At 37.3% G+C, this 20,804-nt stretch overlaps 1 protein-coding gene across 1 annotated transcript; it reads left to right on the top strand.

The window, feature by feature from the left end:
• The first annotated feature begins 315 nt into the window (after positions 1–315).
• Positions 316–4,280, top strand: LOC135749359 (protein translocase subunit SecA-like). Its single transcript, XM_065267957.1, has 2 exons — positions 316–386; positions 649–4,280. Exon 2 carries the CDS (start codon positions 683–685, stop codon positions 4,256–4,258), a length of 3,576 nt encoding a protein of 1,191 aa, XP_065124029.1. The 5' UTR covers positions 316–386; positions 649–682; the 3' UTR covers positions 4,259–4,280.
• The last annotated feature ends 16,524 nt before the right edge of the window (positions 4,281–20,804 follow it).

Raw genomic sequence — 20,804 nt, 5'->3', positions numbered from 1 at the left:
AAGGATTTGTGGGGCGGAGAGTTAGACCTAAGGTATGTAACCAAAACAACAAAGTGAAACAGCAAACTATTTAACAAGTTTACTGACTACAGAAAGCTATAGAGATTATACATTGAATTTGGTTAACCAAATTTAAACAGTGCATAGTTTATTGCAAGAGAGTTGTTATTGCATAGTTAATTATTAATGCATTGTCGAAACAATGGGTAAATAAAAACACCGACATCTGATTCCTTCAAATCATGTGACAAACTGAACCACATCGGGGAATAACAGAGCATCATCCACTTCCTATTTATTTGTCAATGTAACTCCCTGGAGTCTTCAGAAAGTTGAGATGAGATTTGCTGTAACAACTCCACAACAACAATAACGTCTCGCAATTTGTAAGTATGATAATATTTAAGTAAGATAATATAGTATATAAATATTATCTATTTTAGAATTAGATTAATAAGTATTATATAATAAATATTTTTGCAGAGGAGAGTTTAAATAAAATATTTTAAGAACAGAAAAGCTTTATCTTCTCCTGATACTTTAGAAGCAATGTCAGAAGTGTTTTAAATATGTTGAGAAGAAATGGTGCAGTTATGCAAGTTTGTTTAGTTTGTTTAATTTTATGTGATTTTTTTTAACCACATACAGATTTGCTGAATAAGGAAAAAAATATAAAGCCAAAATGACGTCCACAACTCTATTGTCATCAAGACTGCTTTCCTTGTTTAAGAATGGACAATGGAAAAAAGAAGATGTTGTTAAACTGTTTACAGCCCTCCTAAAAGAGTTTAATGACACAAATGAGGATTTTTACACATGGATGAAGAAAATACTTTATAAAGTGGAGATTCACAAAATCAGAGCATCAGATTTGACTTTACCAAATAATGATCAATTTGTGGATTGCGCTTCTAGAATTGATGAAATAATCAAAAATAATGAAGAGAAAACACTGGATGAGATTATGAAGGAAATCTCTGAACAAAAAGTTATTGATGAACGTGTTATGACTGAAGTGAAAGATATTGTGTTATCCGTGTCCGAATGTCTGTCATCTTCCACAGCACCACACCTACAAGGAATAAAAGACATTTTGTTTAAACTTTGCAAAGCAGTGGAAAAAACAATGAAAATGAAACCTCGACTGACTCAGATGGTGAGCTGGTGCTTTCTTGTTCTTTCTCAGTCCAGTCAGCTTGTTCAGGTTGGAACAGGAGAAGGAAAGTCGTGCATTGTTGCTATGTTTGCTGCATATCAGGCCATGATAGGAAAAACTCCTGACATAATCTCCAGTTCTCCTGTACTTGCTGAAAGAGATGCAGATGAATGGTCACCCTTTTATAAGGAAATGAGTATCACTGTTGGTGTCAATACCAACAAAACCAAAGACAGTGACCTGAAGAAGTGTTATGATTGCAAGGTGGTCTATGGTACGACTGAGAGTTTTGCTGGAGATTATCTGAGACAGCACTTTCACCGAAAGGATGTGAGACCTAAGAGAGAGTTTCAATGTGTGATAGTGGATGAGGTGGACTCTCTGATGTTGGACAAAGGTCTTGAGGTGGTTTATTTGAGCACTGATGTTCCTCTCATGGAATCATTGAATGGAATACTGGCTGAGATCTGGTACATTGTCAACCAGCTGAAGCATTTAGACACTGGAGAGATTTTAGGTCCTATTCAACATTTGTCTCAGATTTTGTCAGAAAGGATTTTTGAAAATGATAATATTGATCAACTCAAAGTTGTGCAAGCAGCTGTGAATGCTGGAATTCTTCCTACAACATCCTCAATACAGAAGCAAGAAGACGTGAAGAATGTTTTAAAACAACTAGATAATGCAAGTGATGCCCAAATGGTGGACTTTTTGATGCTGTTTGTGAGAAATTTTCCTGAATATGACTTCAAACTGTATCTCCAAGAGCCTGATGGACAGATACGAAAACTGAATGAGATTAGCACTTCAAGTGTAAATATAAGACAAGTATCTCTTGTTCTTCTAGGATGTGGACAGTGTCGTGTTGTACACTTGGAGGAGGAACTTATGGTTGCATCATTGGTGGAAAGTCTTAAAAAAGTATATCTGACTGCGTTAAAAAAAGAACAAAATGTACCTTGTATCCCAGGCCTTAGAGACCTCATTGATGGCAAGCTGCAAACTTGGATTGAAAATGCCCTCGAAGCCCAAAAAATGACTCTTGGGCATGAATACATCCTTTATGAAGATGGAGTTGTTCCTGTAGATTACAGCTGTACTGGTGTCGTGCAGAACAATATGAAATGGGGGGAAGGACTTCAGCAGTTCCTTGAGATGAAACACCAAACTAAGCTGTCCAACATGACTCTTATAACAAATTTCATGTCTTATGTGGGCTTATTCAAGAAATACAACAACATCTATGGGATCACAGGAACATTGGGAGACCCAACAGAGCTTGACATGCTGGAAGAGCTCTACAAAGGCATAAAGACATGTAAAATCCCCTCATTCAGACGTAGGAAACTTTATGAGTTGGAAGGTTTGGTAATACCTGAAGAGAAGGATTGGATCAGGAACATCTGTAATGTTGTGAAGGAACAAGTGTACTCCACAGACTATAGAGGGCCAAGAGCAGCACTGGTTATCTGTGAAACCATCAATCGTGCAGAAATGTTGTATAAGGATCTTGATGGCACCATCTTGAAGGGCAAACTAAAACTCTACATAAACAACAACATGGATAACTCAACTATAGTAGATAAAGCAGTTCAACCGGGTGATGTCATCATTGCGACTAATCTAGCAGGTCGAGGCACAGACTTAAAGGTCTGTAAGAGCGTTAATGAAGCTGGAGGTTTGTTTGTGGTGCAAACCTTTTTGCCCCTGAATGTCCGTGTAGAACAGCAAGCCTTTGGTCGAACCGCACGTAAAGGAAGTCCAGGGTCTGCTCAACTTATTGTGTGCTGCAGTCATTTCTCAAATTTTGTCAAACTAATGATGACGATGGTCTTAAACACATCTCTTGCAAGTTTTTGCCTGGGATATCTAGATACCTTTACATGTGGTTTTACAGAGAGTCTATTTGAGAGCGCCGTTAATCTGTACAAAGAAAATCCCAGTTCTCAAAATCATGAGATAATGGTCTCTGTCCTAACAACGCTTTTAAACCTGGAATCGTTCACATTAGTGAAAAGTAATCTGGATAGAGCAAAAGAGGCCAGAAATATTGTGGTAAAGATCAGACTCTCAAGATTCTTAAAAGAAGAGATTCCACAAATTACAAAAAAGGAAGAGCTTTTCTCAGTCTACCTTGAGATTTTGGACAAGATTTATGAGAATGATTGTTTTTCTGAGGAGCGTGATGTCATTGTGTCATCTCTTCATGAATGCTGGGGTCCTTGGCTCCTGATGAATTTCAGTGAGGAAAAATCCATTGACAAACTTAAGGAGCAATTAAAGGTGGACTTGCAAAGTGCAAAGGAAAAACTTTTGCGTAAAGAATCTCCATCCTCAATGGTTTACTATTACATCAGGTCTGGAAACAAACTCCGTCAGAATGGACACATTGCAGAAAGCATTGAGATGTACACTAAAGCTGTGGAGGATGGGGATTATGGAGAGATCATCCCACAGTATAATCGTGCATTGGCAATTATAACTAAAAAAGACCCTGGCTATATCGCTCAAGCACTGACTGACCTGGAGAATGCTGACAAAGCAATAAATTCATACAAGCTACATATGAGATACATTCTGAATTTGGTAAAATTATCAAGCCAAGATTCAAAAGCAGAAGATGAAACTTTGTTAACCAAACAGTTTCAAGTGAAGGCTGTGGTTCTGGACCTACTGAAGACCAACATTCAAGATGCTGTAATGAAGCTAAAGAGTGCTGAAAGATCAGGAAGAGAAATAAAGCTGACTACAAAACATGCACTATTTCTGATAGAACATATCTCTGTCTGTTATCCAAATACAACACTTCTGATAGAACATATGCTAGACTGTTCTTTAACACTTCTGATAGAACACATGTCTGTCTGTTCTCCAACTGCAGCACCCCTGATAGAAAAGCTTATCCGTTCTCAAACATTTCTAAAGGAAAACCTCTGTTCTCCAAATACAACACTTCTTATAGAAATGCTTATCTGTTTTCTAACACATCTGATAGAACTGTCAATAGAAATTGATCATATCATATCATTGGGTCTTGACACAGTTTTCTCTATGGAAACTTTATTTTCTTTCAGAGAATATTTGTCAAGGTTCTTCAGGTAGACTATCACTGGAATGAAGCACTTTACACAATAAAGAAACATCTGTATTTTTTATAATTTGCAATAAATTAAATGAACAATGGTTTATTATCATCCTTATACATATTTATTTTCTAAACTGCTTACCCAACAGATATTACAAAGTCCTCAAGAGATTTTTGTTGTGTATTGATCTGTATCTTATAGAGTGACTGAGTTTAAGACTCTGCTCTCTTTGAAGTACATTCTGAAGCTAAAATGTTTCTGATACAAATTAAACTCTTGTGAGACTACTGAACCGTTTTTCTTCTCTTCTCTCAATTATGATATTTTCCTATACCACATTTTTATTTGCCTTTCCTTGTTGAGAACCATACATTTCTTACTGTTCATGTTTTCAGAGTACAAGAGTAGTGTTTAGACAGTTTTACTGGCTGAATTTAGTTAATTGTAGAGTGAAGTGCTGTCTATTGGTTAAATATCTATCATACATAGTACTTTAAAAATCTCAACTACTTTGTTCACATTCTTTATAACTCAATAGTTTGTAAGCAATGTTAATACTTACATAATAATGATTGGTATGATATTATTTACTATATACAAAATATTCCTAATGACCTATAAAGCCTTAAATGGTCTAGCACCCTCGTATCTTAAAGAATTACTATCAGAATATAATCCATTAAGTACACCGCAGTTGCAAAATTCTGGTCTTTAATTATCCCTAGAATATCAAAAGTGTCTAAAGGTGGTAGATCCTGCCAAACGACCACCGACTGAACCCGTCTAATCTCCTTATCAGTTTACTTAAATTTATATATATGTATCTTCCAAGGGTTTTTTTCCCTCCTAGGACTTTTCCGATTGGGTTTTTCTCCTAGGGGTTTTTTCCACCCCTGGGAGTCAGCCGACTTTGGCTTAACCTAGCACCCCCTTCTATATGTTACATATTACAACGGCCCCTTGTTCAGTTTAATCTCAGCCGCTGTATTTTGCTACTTATGTTGTCTATCATGTTTCCCCTACTTCTATTAATGTAAAGCTGCTTTGAAACAATTACTAATTGTGAAAAGTGCTATATAATCTCATGGCGCTGTCCGAGTGCTGGAAGGCCCTTCGCTCGTTTGTAAATTCTTTATCTCCTGTTTGTTACAAATAAAGTATTTTTAGAGTACAAACCTTTTCTTACATACTTGTAAATAATTTTTTTATGAAGTTGGATATCCATACATTTACAACAAATTAGACATAGCGCCAGCGCAACTGGCTTTTAAAGAGGATGAGAGATAAGACTCTCAATGGTTTATTGCATGTTACGCCCAAAACACACCCATTACGACCGTGCGCTTGGCGCACAAACCATATTTCCAGTCGTTAAATTAGCAAAAGTGGAATCAGACACGCCCGTTTAGACCATGCGCTTTAGACCATGCACTTTAATCGTTAAAATAGGGCCCATTGTGTTATTGGTATTAAGAATTATATGTTTACCAAATTCTCGGCGTCGGAGTGGGGAGCATCATAAAGGAATTCTTGCTTAGGGCACCAAAATGGCTAGCAGCGGAACTGTGGGCTCTATCTTACACCCGGCGCAATGCAGCGCAATGCGCGACGCAAGTGTCTTTCGCTAGTTTCCACCCTAATTTTCACGTTTAGCGCCGCGTTGTTTAAATGGCAAATGCATTTGCGCCACCTTTTGCGCCCATGAGCAGTGGTCTGAAAACGAGGTGTGTTCAGGCGCATTGTTGGCGTGTTGCTATTTTGAGGCAACTAAAATAGACTACGCCATTGACCAACAAAAACCTGCTCTAAAGTCTAAAGTCAATGGCGCAATATGTTTTTTGTTATTTAAAGAGCGCATTAGTAATATGCGTCTATAAACGGGAGGACAACGCGGGTTTGCTTATCACAAAGTACATAAATGCGCAGCAGCACAAAAATGCTTTTAAATATGAAAGATTAAAGGATTGAATGTAAAAGATTATTATTGAGTGAGTCTCTTGGACATAAATGAGGATTAATTATGAGACGTTAGAAGGCACAAAGAGCTGCTTCATCTGCAGCCTCGTAAGTAAATAAATGCTTTGCTTTAAACAAATGCATCTGTTTTTAAATGTTTTTTTAATGCTACCTCACGGATTTATTGTATATGATGACTCTGTACCTGTGGATATGGTCAGATGAGAAACATTTTTAAGTAATGCTTAAAAAAAACTCTTTGCTAAAAAAACGCTGTCCAAAGTGCTGAAACGTGAGGAGAGCCGTTTGTAAATTCTTTATCTCCTGTTTGTTACAAATAAAGTATTTTTAGAGTACAAACCTTATCTTACATACTTGTAAATAATTTTTTGATGATATTGGCTAGCCATACATTTAAAGCAAATAAAAGCCTGCTTTTTTACTTCCATGACTAAAAGAAAACCGGTTTTAAAGGTTTTAATAAAAAATAACAATTTCAATACAAGTGAAAAACACAATTATTTAACATTAATCTTAAACTAGGGATCTTCTTCCTCCGCTTAGTTTTTCAGTTTACAAAGTCCGTCATCTAAATTAGGATTAGACATAGCGCCAGCGCAACAGGCTTTTAAAGGGGATGAGAGCTGAGACTCTCATTGGTTTACTGCACGTTACGCCCAAAATACTCCCATTACAATAGGACCTACCCTTTTCGACCATGCGCTCGGCGCACAAATCATTTTTCCCGTCGTTAAATTAGCAAAAGTGGATTCGGACACGCCCATTTAGACGTTGCGCTATGCGCTTTAGACAATGCACTTAGATCGTTAAAATAGGGCCCTGTGTGTGTCAGAGTGTTTGTGTGTCTGTGTGTGCACGTCATTCAGGGAGAATGCTTATCTTTATCAGGGACCATGTATATTTTTCAGGGACAGCGGGCCTTATGCTTATTTTATGTGAGACTGTCTTTTGTGAAAAAGCCACGGTCAAGTGTTGTTGACATTAAGAATAAAATAAAATACATGTTTTGTAAAACAACCATTAAATCTGTGTCTGTATTGCATATTCAAACCTTAAAGGTGGAATACCTAGAATTCGCCACTGGAGGGCACCAAAACAATCAAAATAATACCAATGATGTAGATAAATGACGCTCTGAAGCAACATTTGTATAAGAAATCATTGTACTGCGTATGTGTCGAACGGAGCCGTCCGCGCTTGTCCGTGGTTGAGAATGCTTTGGAAGCTGCGCGGAAATGCGCGCGCAAGACAAAGACAGACACGGAAAGTTTGTCGTCTTTGCCCTTCTGCATCTGTGTGCAACAGTGCAACATAATATATATATATGAAGAGTTTGGTTCCAAAACGCAATAAACGCCATTTTTGAAAAAAATGAGTTACTGCCAAAATCAGTATTATATCAGGTCAGTAGTTAAAAGTAAATAATTAATTTTACGCAAAATCCAATACCCGCCGTGATATTCTGTCATCTTTTCTCCCTTTTTTCCCAAAATGCGACAAACGCCACTCCTCCTTTTTTACAGAACGCAATAAATCCATTCCTGATATTACAGCGGACCATTCACGCAATGTAAACAAACATGGCGGCGCGCTGAGTACACGGAATCCTAATTTTCCTCATCTACTTTGTACTTCGTAATCAACAAACAAAACAAAATAATACTTTAATAGCATTGCTAAACCTGTGATGGTTTTCTGTGACGGGAAAGAAACGTAAGCCATCAACATCTAATAATTTCCGCGAGAGGCACTCGGCTGCTTGTTCTCCAGACAGCATCAAACTTCTCATGCTAAAACATTGACCCCAGAGGATCTTATGAAACACTTTACATTATTTTACTCAAAGTCAACGAAAATCGAGCGGGACCAAAACATTTTACAGCTGATCGCTGTGAAAATGTAAAGAGACGACGTCAAATATAACCGCAGCAATGTGTTCTTAATATAACAAAGTAAGTGTTTTGGTTAATGCCATTAATGTTTATTTTTTAATCATTGTATACCACTAGTCAACTAAATAAATATAAAATGGTAAAGATGAATGCACATTTATACATTGATTTAATAGATTTATAGCATTTTGAAATAAAAAAACTGTCATGGATTTATTGCATTTTGTGGAAAAAATAATTAGTTTTTATAATAAATCTTTGAAAATCAAGTTATGGATTTGAATTTCTTATGTTTTTATAACCTAAAGATGCTACGTGAAAGTTTGTAACAGAAAATAGTGGTTTTCATCTTGTCACTTTCTTGGTATAGAAAACACGTTTTTACCGAAATTTGTCAAAATGGATTTATTGCGTTTTGGAACCAAACTCTTCATATATATATGTGTGTTAGCATTGTCTCTTTTACAATCATCTGTATATAAAGTAAACAGAAAACGTGAACTCACACAGCCCTGTGCTACTCCTGAATAAGTGACAATATAATTCACATGCTCAACCGTGATCTCAATCCTACTTGACCCCTCTGAATTAATAAAACTCTTGCTCTTTATCAGAATTTTCCCTTTATCAAATCTACAAAAAAGTCATTCAAATGATTCACAAACTTCATCTCAGTATCCACTACTATTGGATTCTGTTTGGTTGATAATTCTGTCATTCCCTTCATAGTTTTACAGAGCTGCTTTGCATTATTACTTTTAAAGGCATCTTCTAGTTTTAACCTGTATGCCCTTCTTGCCATACATATTTTCCCTTTAACTCCTTATCCAAACACTTAATTTGTTTTGCAGCCTTCTTTATCTTCTTAGAGGTTATCACTGTCTGCACATAAACATCTATGTAATGTGTTATCACTGTAGACATTTCATCCAGGGAGTCATAATTGGACACCTCTCATACAGTGTAATTAAAACATGCTTTAAGTTTGCAGCCATGCCACGCACCGTGATGACGCATCTGTTAATTATTAATTAACAAAAAATATGAGGAGAAAACCAACAACAAATTAGGGAAAGACTCTGACAGCACATACAGTAGATTCATATTCAAGTAAATTTCTATCCGTGTACAGAAATCTTTAGCCTGTAAATGGATTAATATTAATGGATTAATAACAACAGATATTTTGATTCACCAGCTGAAGGTCTTGAAGTTTTCAACATTGAGTGTCTGACTGATAGAAGTCAAATACTGAAAAATTAAAGAGAAAGATCAGACATAATACACCATCACTGATCGGTTTTAAAATGAAATTAACTTTTAATAAAATAAAATAAAAGCATCAATAATTAAATTAAGAGTCAAAAACTTACAGTAATATCTTCAGTTTACAATTTGGATCCATTTTTAGATCAGAGAGCAGCGTCACTCCTGAATCTCCTGGTTTATTATTCCTCAGATCCAGATATCTCAGGTGTGATGGGTTTGATCTCAGAGCTGAAGCCAAAGTAACAAAACCTTCATCTGTAATACCACAACTGGAAAGCCTGAAGAAAAAAGAAAAAACCCTTAGCTTAAACACTAATAAATTAAACATACATTAAAATGTCATTTCTATGTTTAGCTTTATTTTCTAGTCTTTGTTGATGGTTAGGTTTTAGTTTTATAATCTCATTAAATTAATAAATTAAAATCCTTTAAGTTTAATACAATACAATACAATACAAGTTTATTTGTATAGCACATTTAAAAACAATTTAAAATTGACCAAAGTGCTTTACAGAGACGAGAACAAAATTAGATAAAACAATTTAAAAATAAAAATATGGTAAAACACAACAGCTAGTATCAAATAACATTAAATGCCAACGAGAAAAAGTAAGTTTTCAGGACAGATTTAAAAATAGAGAGTGTTTGAGCAGCTTTTATGTGGGCCGGGAGACTGTTCCATAACTTCGGACCAATGACCGCGAAAGCGCGGTCACCCCTGTTTTTAAGCCTAGTTCTAGGGACAAACAATAAATCAGAATGTCCAGATCTAAGAGCTCTAGACTGAGATGGCCGGTGCAGAAGTTCTGATAAGTACTGTGGTGCCTTGTTCCTCAAAGACTTATAAACAAAAAGCAAAACTTTAAAATCAATCCTGTACTTGACAGGTAACCAATGAAGCGAAATTAAAACTGGTGTGATGTGTTCGCTTTTACGCTTTCCTTTTAGGAGCCGGGCAGCAGCATTTTGAACAAGCTGTAATCGTGAAATGCAAGACTGAGAGGCACCAATGTACAGAGAGTTGCAATAATCAAGACGGGACGATATAAATGCATGCATAACAGTTTCAAGGTTCTTATCAGTCAGAAAGGGTTTAACTTTTGCTATGAGGCGCAGATGATAGAAACAAGACTTTACCACAGTACCTATCTGCTTGTCAAGCTTAAGGCTGTTATCAAGCAAAAAACCCAGATTTCTCACACAACTGGCTTTTTGAGGTAACAGAGTGTCAAGTTCAACATCAGGAGAGCTGTGATCATTTGAACCAAACAAAATGATTTCAGACTTGCTCTCATTAAGACATAAGAAATTACTAGCGAGCCAAAGTTTCAGTTCATCTAAACACTCTAGTATAGACTTAAAAGCAAGTTTGTCATCACGCTTTATAGGCAAATAGATTAGAATAGAACCCAAAGGTAACATATAGAGATTGAACAGTACCGGGCCGAGAATAGATCCCTGTGGGACACCAGAGCTTAACTTTTTAACAGATGAAGAATGGTGCCCAAGGGAGACCGAGTAACTCCTATTAGATAAATAAGAGCGAAACCACTGGAGGACCATACCCCGAAAACCCACACATGCTTCAAGACGTGTCAATAAAATGTTATGATCCACCAGGTCAAATGCTGAGCTGAGGTCTAGTAAGACCAAAGCTACAGACTGCCCAGTGTCAAGGCTTTAAGGAGCCTTGGGATGAAACTTGAGTGCAGCTGAATGTTTAATTCTGATCACTGTATTGCAGCACTGAATGCAGCATCACCCCCCAGTCACATTAGCTACACGAGACAAAGACAGAGCGACAGGCTAACATTCATTTTCAATGGGAGTGGCCGTTTGCCAGCGACAAGCTGGCTGCTGCGCTGAGCAAGGTGGGGCCAAAATAGTCAAGAAGGCTATTTTATGCAAATGCTGAGCGATGCGACAAAGCGACTGCCAATCGGAGTGTAGGGGCAGCGTGACGTAGGTCTGTTGCTCTGGTGAAAGAAAAAATTCAAGATGGCAGAAAATGCGTATACATGTATATATCTGATAAGTTTGGCATTTTATCTTATATATTTTGTTACTTTTATCGAGAAATAAATACTTTTAAATCCAAAAACATGGTTCTTGTCATTTAACAATACCTCTAAAGTGACTTTTGATACCGCTTAGATACTAGCCAAGGAACGCCCATCAAGGGAGTACATGTTGCATGGTGTCGCTTACTTTTGTAGCTAATGTGACTGTAGGGTTAGACTTCCAGACTGAACCTCACATAAGATTAACTGCTTATTAAGATATAACATCTACAATAACTATTAAAGAAAAATAATAATCAATTAGAAAAAATATGCTTGTTTTTAAGTGACTGCTAATCCAATCAATTCCTGCATGTTTAAACCTCTGACTTTCACTCTATGGGCCCTATTTTAATGATCCAAGTTCATGGTCTGAAGCGCATGGCACAGGTGCACTTAGGGCATTTCTGAATCCACTTTTGCCATTTTAATGAATGATTGGCGTGCCAGGCTCATGGTCCAAAAGGGTTTTTTTTTCTATTCTCTCAATGAGTCATTGGTGTGTTTTGGGTGTAACGTGCAATAAACCAATCAGTGTCTCATCTCCCATGCCCTTTAAAAGCCAGTTGCACTTGCATCATGACAGATTTGCTCTTTACATGGCGTAATTTGCAAGAGCAAAGCTGAGCGCTTCTCTAGAGAGGAAACCAATTTCATTTGTCATTACAGCAAATAGGAACTTCTGAAACATACAATAACTATTGTTACAAAAATTCTCTCCTGAGCATCTCTCTGTGTGTAAGCGTGTTAAGGAGTTTGCATACCAGGTGAGAATGTAGGACAACTTGCAGGTATCGCACATCGCATAACATCTTTGGACAAATAAGATGTTATTTAATGTTAAACTATGTGAGTGGTGCGGCAGGAATTTGAGCAGCATCCAGAGTCACAGCCGCTGTAAGGCGCCGCCGGTGTGTGTACAGTAATAGAAAATAATGTGTTTAATTTGCAAATACATGGAGCGACACTGCGCTGTGCTTCTCGCCCAGTGTGCCACCCACTTTAGAGTTTCTGCACGTTGTGCACTAAGGTAGGCGCATATTACTAATATAGCCTTTAAATAAGAAAAAAATACTGCAGTGTTCAATTGCCTCAAAATAACAACACGCCAGCAATGGGCCTGAACACACCACATTTTCTGACCAGCACACCCATAGACAAACAGATGGGCACAAGTGCATTAAAGAGCATTGTGCTGGAAGTGAAAATAACTATGTTTCCATTCTGCAGTATCACATAAAAAACGCTGGATGGAAAAGCCAAAATGTGCATAAATTTAAAAAATAATTGAGTCTAATAAATCTCTTATGCGATAAAACATGCACATAAACTACAGTGGAAACATTTTAACCAAATAAATCCTTATGTGCGCATTTTTTTTTAACATGTATGCATTACAAATGAACTAATAAAATATTTTTAAAATAATATTTTGTGTTCAGCTGATTGCTATGAGTAAATAACTGAAGCGGGATAATGTACATTCAGCCGACGGTTATACAAGTCCTGATCATCCTGTCAGCTTTATTCAGTGATAATAACCGGCTGGATGTACATTTTTACTTACTTAAAATATTTGGATGAAATTACAAAAACTGATCCTAGACCTGATTTTCAAGCAGAAATTGCACAAAGCACTCAATGTACTGAAAACATAAAATAATGTGATGAGTAATTTTTGTTTAATGTATTCAATTATTTTCTAGTAATGGCTTAGTTAACATGTAGTTATTAACATGAAGTGTTTCCTGCATCACTTTTCAGTAGATAACAAAAGTTATTATGTATTTTTTCATTACGGTTTTTAATCTATCAATTTAATTAAATGAAGTCACTGAATCAGTTATAGCTTTTATTTAAGAAATTATTTATGTAGTTAAGAAATATGAATCTTAAATCAGTATTATCACTGACAGATTTATTGTCCTCACAAACACTTGAAAAAACATTTAAATAATAACACTTACTGTAGTTTCTCCAGTTTACAGCATGAATCCTTCAGTACACCAGAGAGCAGCTTCACTCCTGAATCTCCTGGATTATTACAGCTCAGATTCAGATCTCTCAGATGTGAGGGGTTTGATCTCAGAGCTGAAGCCAATGCAACAAAACCTTCATCTGTAATACTGCAGTCATACAGGCTACAGAGAGTGAAGAACATGAATGATCTCTCAGATTTCTGTCTAAACTTCAGGATAAGTGTTTGTGTGATCTGAGGAAAAAACTATCAACTTGTTTCTATGAGCATTACTTTACATTTACATTGTTCAATTCACTGTATTTCAGTAGGAAAAGTAAAATCATAAATAAATAATTGTATAAATCATTCACGAGTTTGCAAATGCTCGAGTATAAGGTTTAAAAAAGCTAAATTAAGCGTCCGACCTGGAGGACTGTCACAGCATCTGACACAGTCAAACAACGAAAGAGTATAAGGTTTAAAAAAGCTAAACACTTGGTGTCCAACCAGGAGGACCCTCGCAGCGTCCAAAGGGAGCTTTAGCTTAGGTGCTCGCCGTATCAGACGGGTAGGTCTGTGCACGGTAAAGTGTGACAATGTGTGAAAATAAACTGGGTATAAATATACGAATATACATACACATTCTCGATACTATAAACACACAGACAGATAAATAAATATACATACAATTATTTATTTATTTCAATGAGTATGCATGTGAAGCAAATAAACAAACTAGAGATACATGAGCTTTTCTGATATGAAATTGGTTGAATCTAATATAGGATTTGAATGCTTCTGATGACCAGCGACAGAGAAACCAAATTTGCTGGTGAGAGAGGCCTTTTTCAGCGGCAGTTGCACTGATATGGAACAAATGAGCAGAAAATTGACCTGCTGGATTACAACTGATTTTAAATGTTTTTAGAACCAAAATCTCGTAGCCGGTTGATTATGGTGGTCGACGAAAAGAGGATCGAGAAGAGTTTTGACCAGGGATAGACTGCACAGCAGGTAATTTAGTAGTGAATTATATGATTGGATAGGGTTCGGCAAATTGAAAATAGACAATGTCATTTCCTAAGTTGGAAAGTCTTACTTTGTTTGATAAAAAAATGAGGTCATGTCGGGCCGCACATGAAGGATCATTATCTCCAGCTGAACCTTGCTAAGACAAAACTGCTTTTCATACCGTCTGACCCTAAAATTCAAGACAATCTTGAAGTTCAGCTAGGTTCTTCGACCATTCCGTTTTCCAGAACAGCCAGAAACCTGGGAGTGGTAATTGATGATCAGCTCAGTTGCACGGATCATGTCGCCAGCACCGCCCACTCTTGTAGATTTATGCTCTACAACCTGACGACAATTAGACCTTTCCTATCTGAGCATGCTACACGAGTCCTAGTTCAGGCTCTTGTCCTGTCCAGACTGGACTATTGCAATGTGTTATTGGCCGGACTCCCAGCCTGCACAACCAAACTGCAAGTTCATGTACAAAGTTTGGTTTCAATACATTAAAGCGTTTCTGAGATATAAACTACTTCCTGTTTGGCGGCGTAAAATTTTTGAAAAAAAATGTGTTCTTTTGATGTTGTGCATCCTCACATTGAAGACCCAAATTAATGTACAAAGTTTGGTTTCAATACGTGAAAGCGTTCCTAAGATATATACTACTTCCTGTTTGGTGGCGTAAAATTTTAGAAAAAAATATGTTCTTTTGATGTTGTGCATCCTCACATTGGAGACCCAAATTCATGTACAAAGTTTGGTTTCAATACGTTAAAGCGTTCCTGAGATATAAACTACTTCCTGTTTGGCGGCGTAAAATTTTAGAAAAAAAAAGTTCTGTTGATGTTGTGCATCCTCACATTGGAAACCCAAATTCATGTACAAAGTTTGGTTTCAATACGTGAAAGCGTTCCTGAGATATAAACTACTTCCTGTTTTGGCGGCGTCAACGCACATTTAGTTTGGGCTGTGACGGGCAAACGCTTCCGAAAATCAAAAATCCTTCTAGTAACTGTTGTGAGGCTTGGTCCAAGGATCGTGTACGTTGAATTTCGTGAAGTTTCAACAAAATTTGTGACCTGTGAAACTTTTTTAAGGTTTTCTGTTCTATCCAATATGGCGGACGAACGACATGGATCTGTGACGTCATCTTCTCAAGCAACTTACACCGGTACTGCCCTAACATTTTAAAGTTTGAACGGTGTCTCTGCGTCAAACGGTCTAGGCGCTAGAGCTGACACAAAAAATCTACCGGGAATAATAATAAGAAAAATGCGCTTCCGGAGGAACCGCAAAAGTGTGCTTGCTCTGGTGCGGTCACTAACGTGATTTGTGAAATGTAAAATTTTAGAATGTTTTTTATCTTGTCCATCCTCGCATTGCAGTCCCAAGTTCATGTACAAAGTTTGGTTTCAATACGTCAGGGGTCTCCAACACGTCGCTCGCGAGCTACTGGTAGCTCGTGTCTTAATTGCAGGTAGCTCGCTTGTGGGTTTATTTATTTATTTTCTGTGGTTATGGCGCATTTGGATGTCTGGTTAGTGTTACAAGCACCTGTGGTAGTAAAAACTGGGTGCGTGTTTTACGTCGCGTTGTAGACCGGCGTATGACATCAGTAATTAAGTGTGCTTGCAAAAGCACACTTGTTGTTCTTCTTAAGTTTTATTAAGTGTGCTTGCAAAAGCACACTTGTTGTTCTTCTTAAGTTTTATTATTCTTCTTCTTATTATTATTATTATTATTATTATTATTATTATTATTCCCGGGTAGATTTTTTGTGTCAGCTCTAGCGACCAGACCGTTTGACTCAGAGACGCCGTTCAAACTTTAAAATGTTCGGGCAGTACCGGTGTAAGTTGCTTGAGAAGATGAAGTCACAGATCCATGTCGTTCGGCCACCATATTGGATAGAACACAAAACCTTAAAAAAGTTTCACAGGTAACAAATTTTGTCGAAACTTCATGAAATTCCACGTACACGATCCTTGGACCGAGCCTCACAAAAGTTACTAGAAGGATTTTTGATTTTCGGAAGCATTTGCCCATCACAGACCAAAATATACTTATGGCGTAGTCGCCAAACAGGAAGTAGTTCAAATCTCAATATGTCTGTAACATTTATTAACCAAAAATTTTATATGAACTCTTGACTCCAATGTGAAGATGCCCAAGATAAAAAAAATATTGCAGAAACATGTCTATATTATGTTATTTCCACTTTAAAATGTCCAATTAAAACCTGTGTAAAAATAAAAATGTCATTAGCTTTTACCACTAGAGGGCAGCCCAAGCGTTTTTAATTGCCTTGGTTTCACACGTGACTAGACCCAAACTAATTCCGTGCCTATTGAAAACTATATATACTGAGGATTATTTGATACTAAATCCGATGGAATATTAATATTTCTCATATACGTTTGTTTACAAAACTGCAAAAGGATTTTATATTCTGAAGGCGTGAATCAACGCGAGCTCTCTGGAGAACGTGCAGTCTCACATACAGGTATGTTTCGGGGATTCAGACGTAAAACCCTTTCTTTTATTTCAGTAATATATTGCATGACAAGTTTAATTCCCTTTTTCATCAATGTAATACATTGTAAATGTATTAGTTTGTAAAGACGCGTCAGTTTCGCGTCCTCGCGTAACAGTGATCGCTTGGCATCGGCTCTATAACAGCTGCATGGTTTAAATGATTGTGAATTGACGCGAAAAAGTGTCACTTTACCTTAAATCATGCATGTTATGCCAAGTGTATTTAAACAGTCATGACTTTGAGAAATGTATGACACATTAAAACACAGCTTTCCACAGCAAGAAGACTGCGTATATGCCATTTACATAATCTTCAGATAAGAAAAGCTATATATCTAAATCGTATGCTTAACTAACGGGAACACGATTGCATTATGCTGTCAATCATTATGCTGTCAATCACTCAGCGAAGCATTGATTTCACATGGAAAGCAAAAGGACAGGGTCGCAATCTTGATGTGCGTGCATCTTTTGCATGAAATGCAGAGCGCGAGTCACCCCTTCACGTGTATTCGCGCTTTGGTCTGCCCGCGTCAAGATGCGAAGACTGACAGTGGCGAGTTAAGAGACCACAGACTCTATGGCTGTTTTAACTTTATTTATTGTATTTCCAGCTTACAATAACAACTCCTTTTCCAACAGTTGTTGTCTGATATGTCGGCTCAATTATGACTTGCTTATCCACAATGACATTAGACGTCTTAATAAAGGAAAAAAATTTTGTGAACTAGCTGGCGTTTCTCCGAAGTTCAAAGCAGACAAAGGCTCCCAAAGGCTCAAATATTATGTGAGTCATCGTTCTCACACAAGAGTGCAATTTAAACGATTTACAGTTAATCGCCTATCGCTCACAGCCCAGCACCTGCACCACTGTATGCGTATCGCGCTGACAAACATACACCTGACTTAACTGCCCTGACGAAATCTAAAAGTATAATTTCTCTTATTAGAAGCTAGCTTAATGTTTGCCAGTTATTAAGATGGCGATTGTAGTTTAAATAGAGGTCGTGAAATAATTGCATTGACAAAACTGCATAAAACAATGTAATGTTCCATATTATAAACTTTTGGTTATGTGTACTTAAGTGAGTAAATAAATTAAATTCTCAATGAGTGTGATGTGCAGCACAGCCATTATAATTGGTTCTAGGCTAGCTAGAGCAGGTGATGTAGGCTAGTGATCCCTGTATTTACATAAAATGGTCTGGGCTAAGCCCCGGATGTCCTTCAATGCTGGAAACACCCCTGGTTACAAGCCTGTGTACATTTGTGTGTGTGTGTGTGTGTGTGTGTGTGTGTGTGTGTGCGTGTGTGTGCGTGTGTGTGCGTGTGTGTGTGTGTGTGTGTGTGTGTGTGTGTCTCAGCAATGCTTTCACAATGCGAGGATTTGATTTCCAATACAAGGATGCACAAGATAAAAAATATTCTAAAATTTTACATTTCACAAATCACAGTAGTGACCGCACCAGAGCAAGCACACTTTTGCAGTTCGTCCCGAAATGCATTTTCTAGTTATTATTATTATTATTATTATTATTATTCCCGGGTAGATTTTTTGTGTCAGCTCTAGCGACCAGACCGTTTGACGCAGAGACGCCGTTCAAACTTTAAAATGTTCGGGCAGTACCGGTGTAAGTTGCTTGAGAAGATGAAGTCACAGATCCATGTCGTTCGGCCACCATATTGGATAGAACACAAAACCTTAAAAAAGTTTCACAGGTCACAAATTTTGTCAAAACTTCATGAAATTCCACGTACACGATCCTTGGACCAAGCCTCATAAAAGTTACTAGAAGGATTTTTGATTTTCGGAAGCATTTGCCCATCACAGACCAAAATATACCTATGGCGTAGTCGCCAAACAGGAAGTAGTTCAAATCTCAATATGTCTGTAACATTTATTAACCAAAAATTTTATATGAACTCTTGACTCCAATGTGAAGATGCCCAAGAAAAAAAAATATTGCAGAAACATGTCTATATTATGTTATTTCCACTTTAAAATGTCCAATTAAAACCTGTGTAAAAATAAAAATGTCATTAGCTTTTACCACTAGAGGGCAGCCCAAGCGTGTTTAATTGCCTTGCCTTCACACGTTACTAGACCCAAACTAATTCCGTGCCTATTGAAAACTATATATACTGAGGATTATTTGATACTAAATCCGATGGAATATTAATATTTCTCATATACGTTTGTTTACAAAACTGCAAATGGATTTTATATTCTGAAGGCGTGAATCAACGCGAGCTCTCTGGAGAACGTGCAGTCTCACATACAGGTATGTTTCGGGGATTCAGACGTAAAACCCTTTCTTTTATTTCAGTAATATATTGCATGACAAGTTTAATTCCCTTTTTCATCAATGTAATACATTATAAATGTATTAGTTTGTAAAGACGCGTCAGTTTCGCGTCCTCGCGTAACAGTGATCGTTTGGCATCGGCTCTATAACAGCTGCATGGTTTAAATGATTGTGAATTGACGCGAAAAAGTGTCACTTTACCTTAAATCATGCATGTTATGCCAAGTGTATTTAAACAGTCATGACTTTGAGAAATGTATGACACATTAAAACACAGCTTGCCACAGCTAGAAGACTGCGTATATGCCATTTACATAATCTTCAGATAAGAAAAGCTATATATCTAAATCGTATGCTTAACTAACGGGAACACGATTGCATTTTGCTGTCAATCATTATGCTGTCAATCACTCAGCGAAGCATTGATTTCACATGGAAAGCAAAAGGACAGGGTCGCAATCTTGATGTGCGTGCATCTTTTGCATGAAATGCAGAGCGCGAGTCACCCCTTCACGTGTATTCGCGCTTTGGTCTGCCCGCGTCAAGATGCGAAGACTGACAGTGGCGAGTTAAGAGACCACAGACTCTATGGCTGTTTTAACTTTATAAATTGTATTTCCAGCTTACAATAACAACTCCTTTTCCGACAGTTGTTGTCTGATATGTCGGCTCAATTATGACTTGCTTATCCACAATGACATTAGACGTCTTAATAACGGAAACGTTTTTTGTGAACTAGCTGGCGTTTCTCCGAAGTTCAAAGCAGACAAAGGCTCCAGAAGGCTCAAATATTATGTGAGTCATCGTTCTCACACAAGAGTGCAATTTAAACGATTTACAGTTAATCGCCTATCGCTCACAGCCCAGCACCTGCACCACTGTATGCGTATCGCGCTGACAAAAATACACCTGATTTAACTGCCCTGACAAAATCTAAAAGTATAATTTCTCTTATTAGAAGCTAGCTTAATGTTTGCCAGTTATTAAGATGGTGGTTGTAGTTTAAATAGAGGTCGTGAAATAATTGCATTGACAAAACTGCATAAAACAATGTAATGTTCCATATTATAAACTTTTGGTTATGTGTACTTAAGTGAGTAAATAAATTAAATTCTCAATGAGTGTGATGTGCAGCACAGCCATTATAATTGGTTCTAGGCTAGCTAGAGCAGGTGATGTAGGCTAGTGATCCCTGTATTTACATAAAATGGTCTGGGCTAAGCCCCGGATGTCCTTCAATGCTGGAAACACCCCTGGTTACAAGCCTGTGTACATTTGTGTGTGTGTGTGTGTGTGTGTGTGTGTGTGTGTGTGTGTGTGTGTGTGTGTGTGTGTGTGTGTGTTTGTGTGTGTGTGTGTGTGTGTGTGTGTGTGTTTGTGTGTGTGTGTCTCAGCAATGCTTTCACAATGCGAGGATTTGATTTCCAATACAAGGATGCACAAGATAAAAAAATATTCTAAAATTTTACATTTCACAAATCACGTTAGTGACCGCACCAGAGCAAGCACACTTTTGCAGTTCGTCCCGAAATGCATTTTCTAGTTATTATTATTC

This window comes from Paramisgurnus dabryanus, chromosome 16 (genome assembly GCF_030506205.2).
Source record: "Paramisgurnus dabryanus chromosome 16, PD_genome_1.1, whole genome shotgun sequence".
Classification (NCBI taxonomy): domain Eukaryota; kingdom Metazoa; phylum Chordata; class Actinopteri; order Cypriniformes; family Cobitidae; genus Paramisgurnus; species Paramisgurnus dabryanus.
This window is presented reverse-complemented; position numbering and strand designations above follow the sequence as displayed.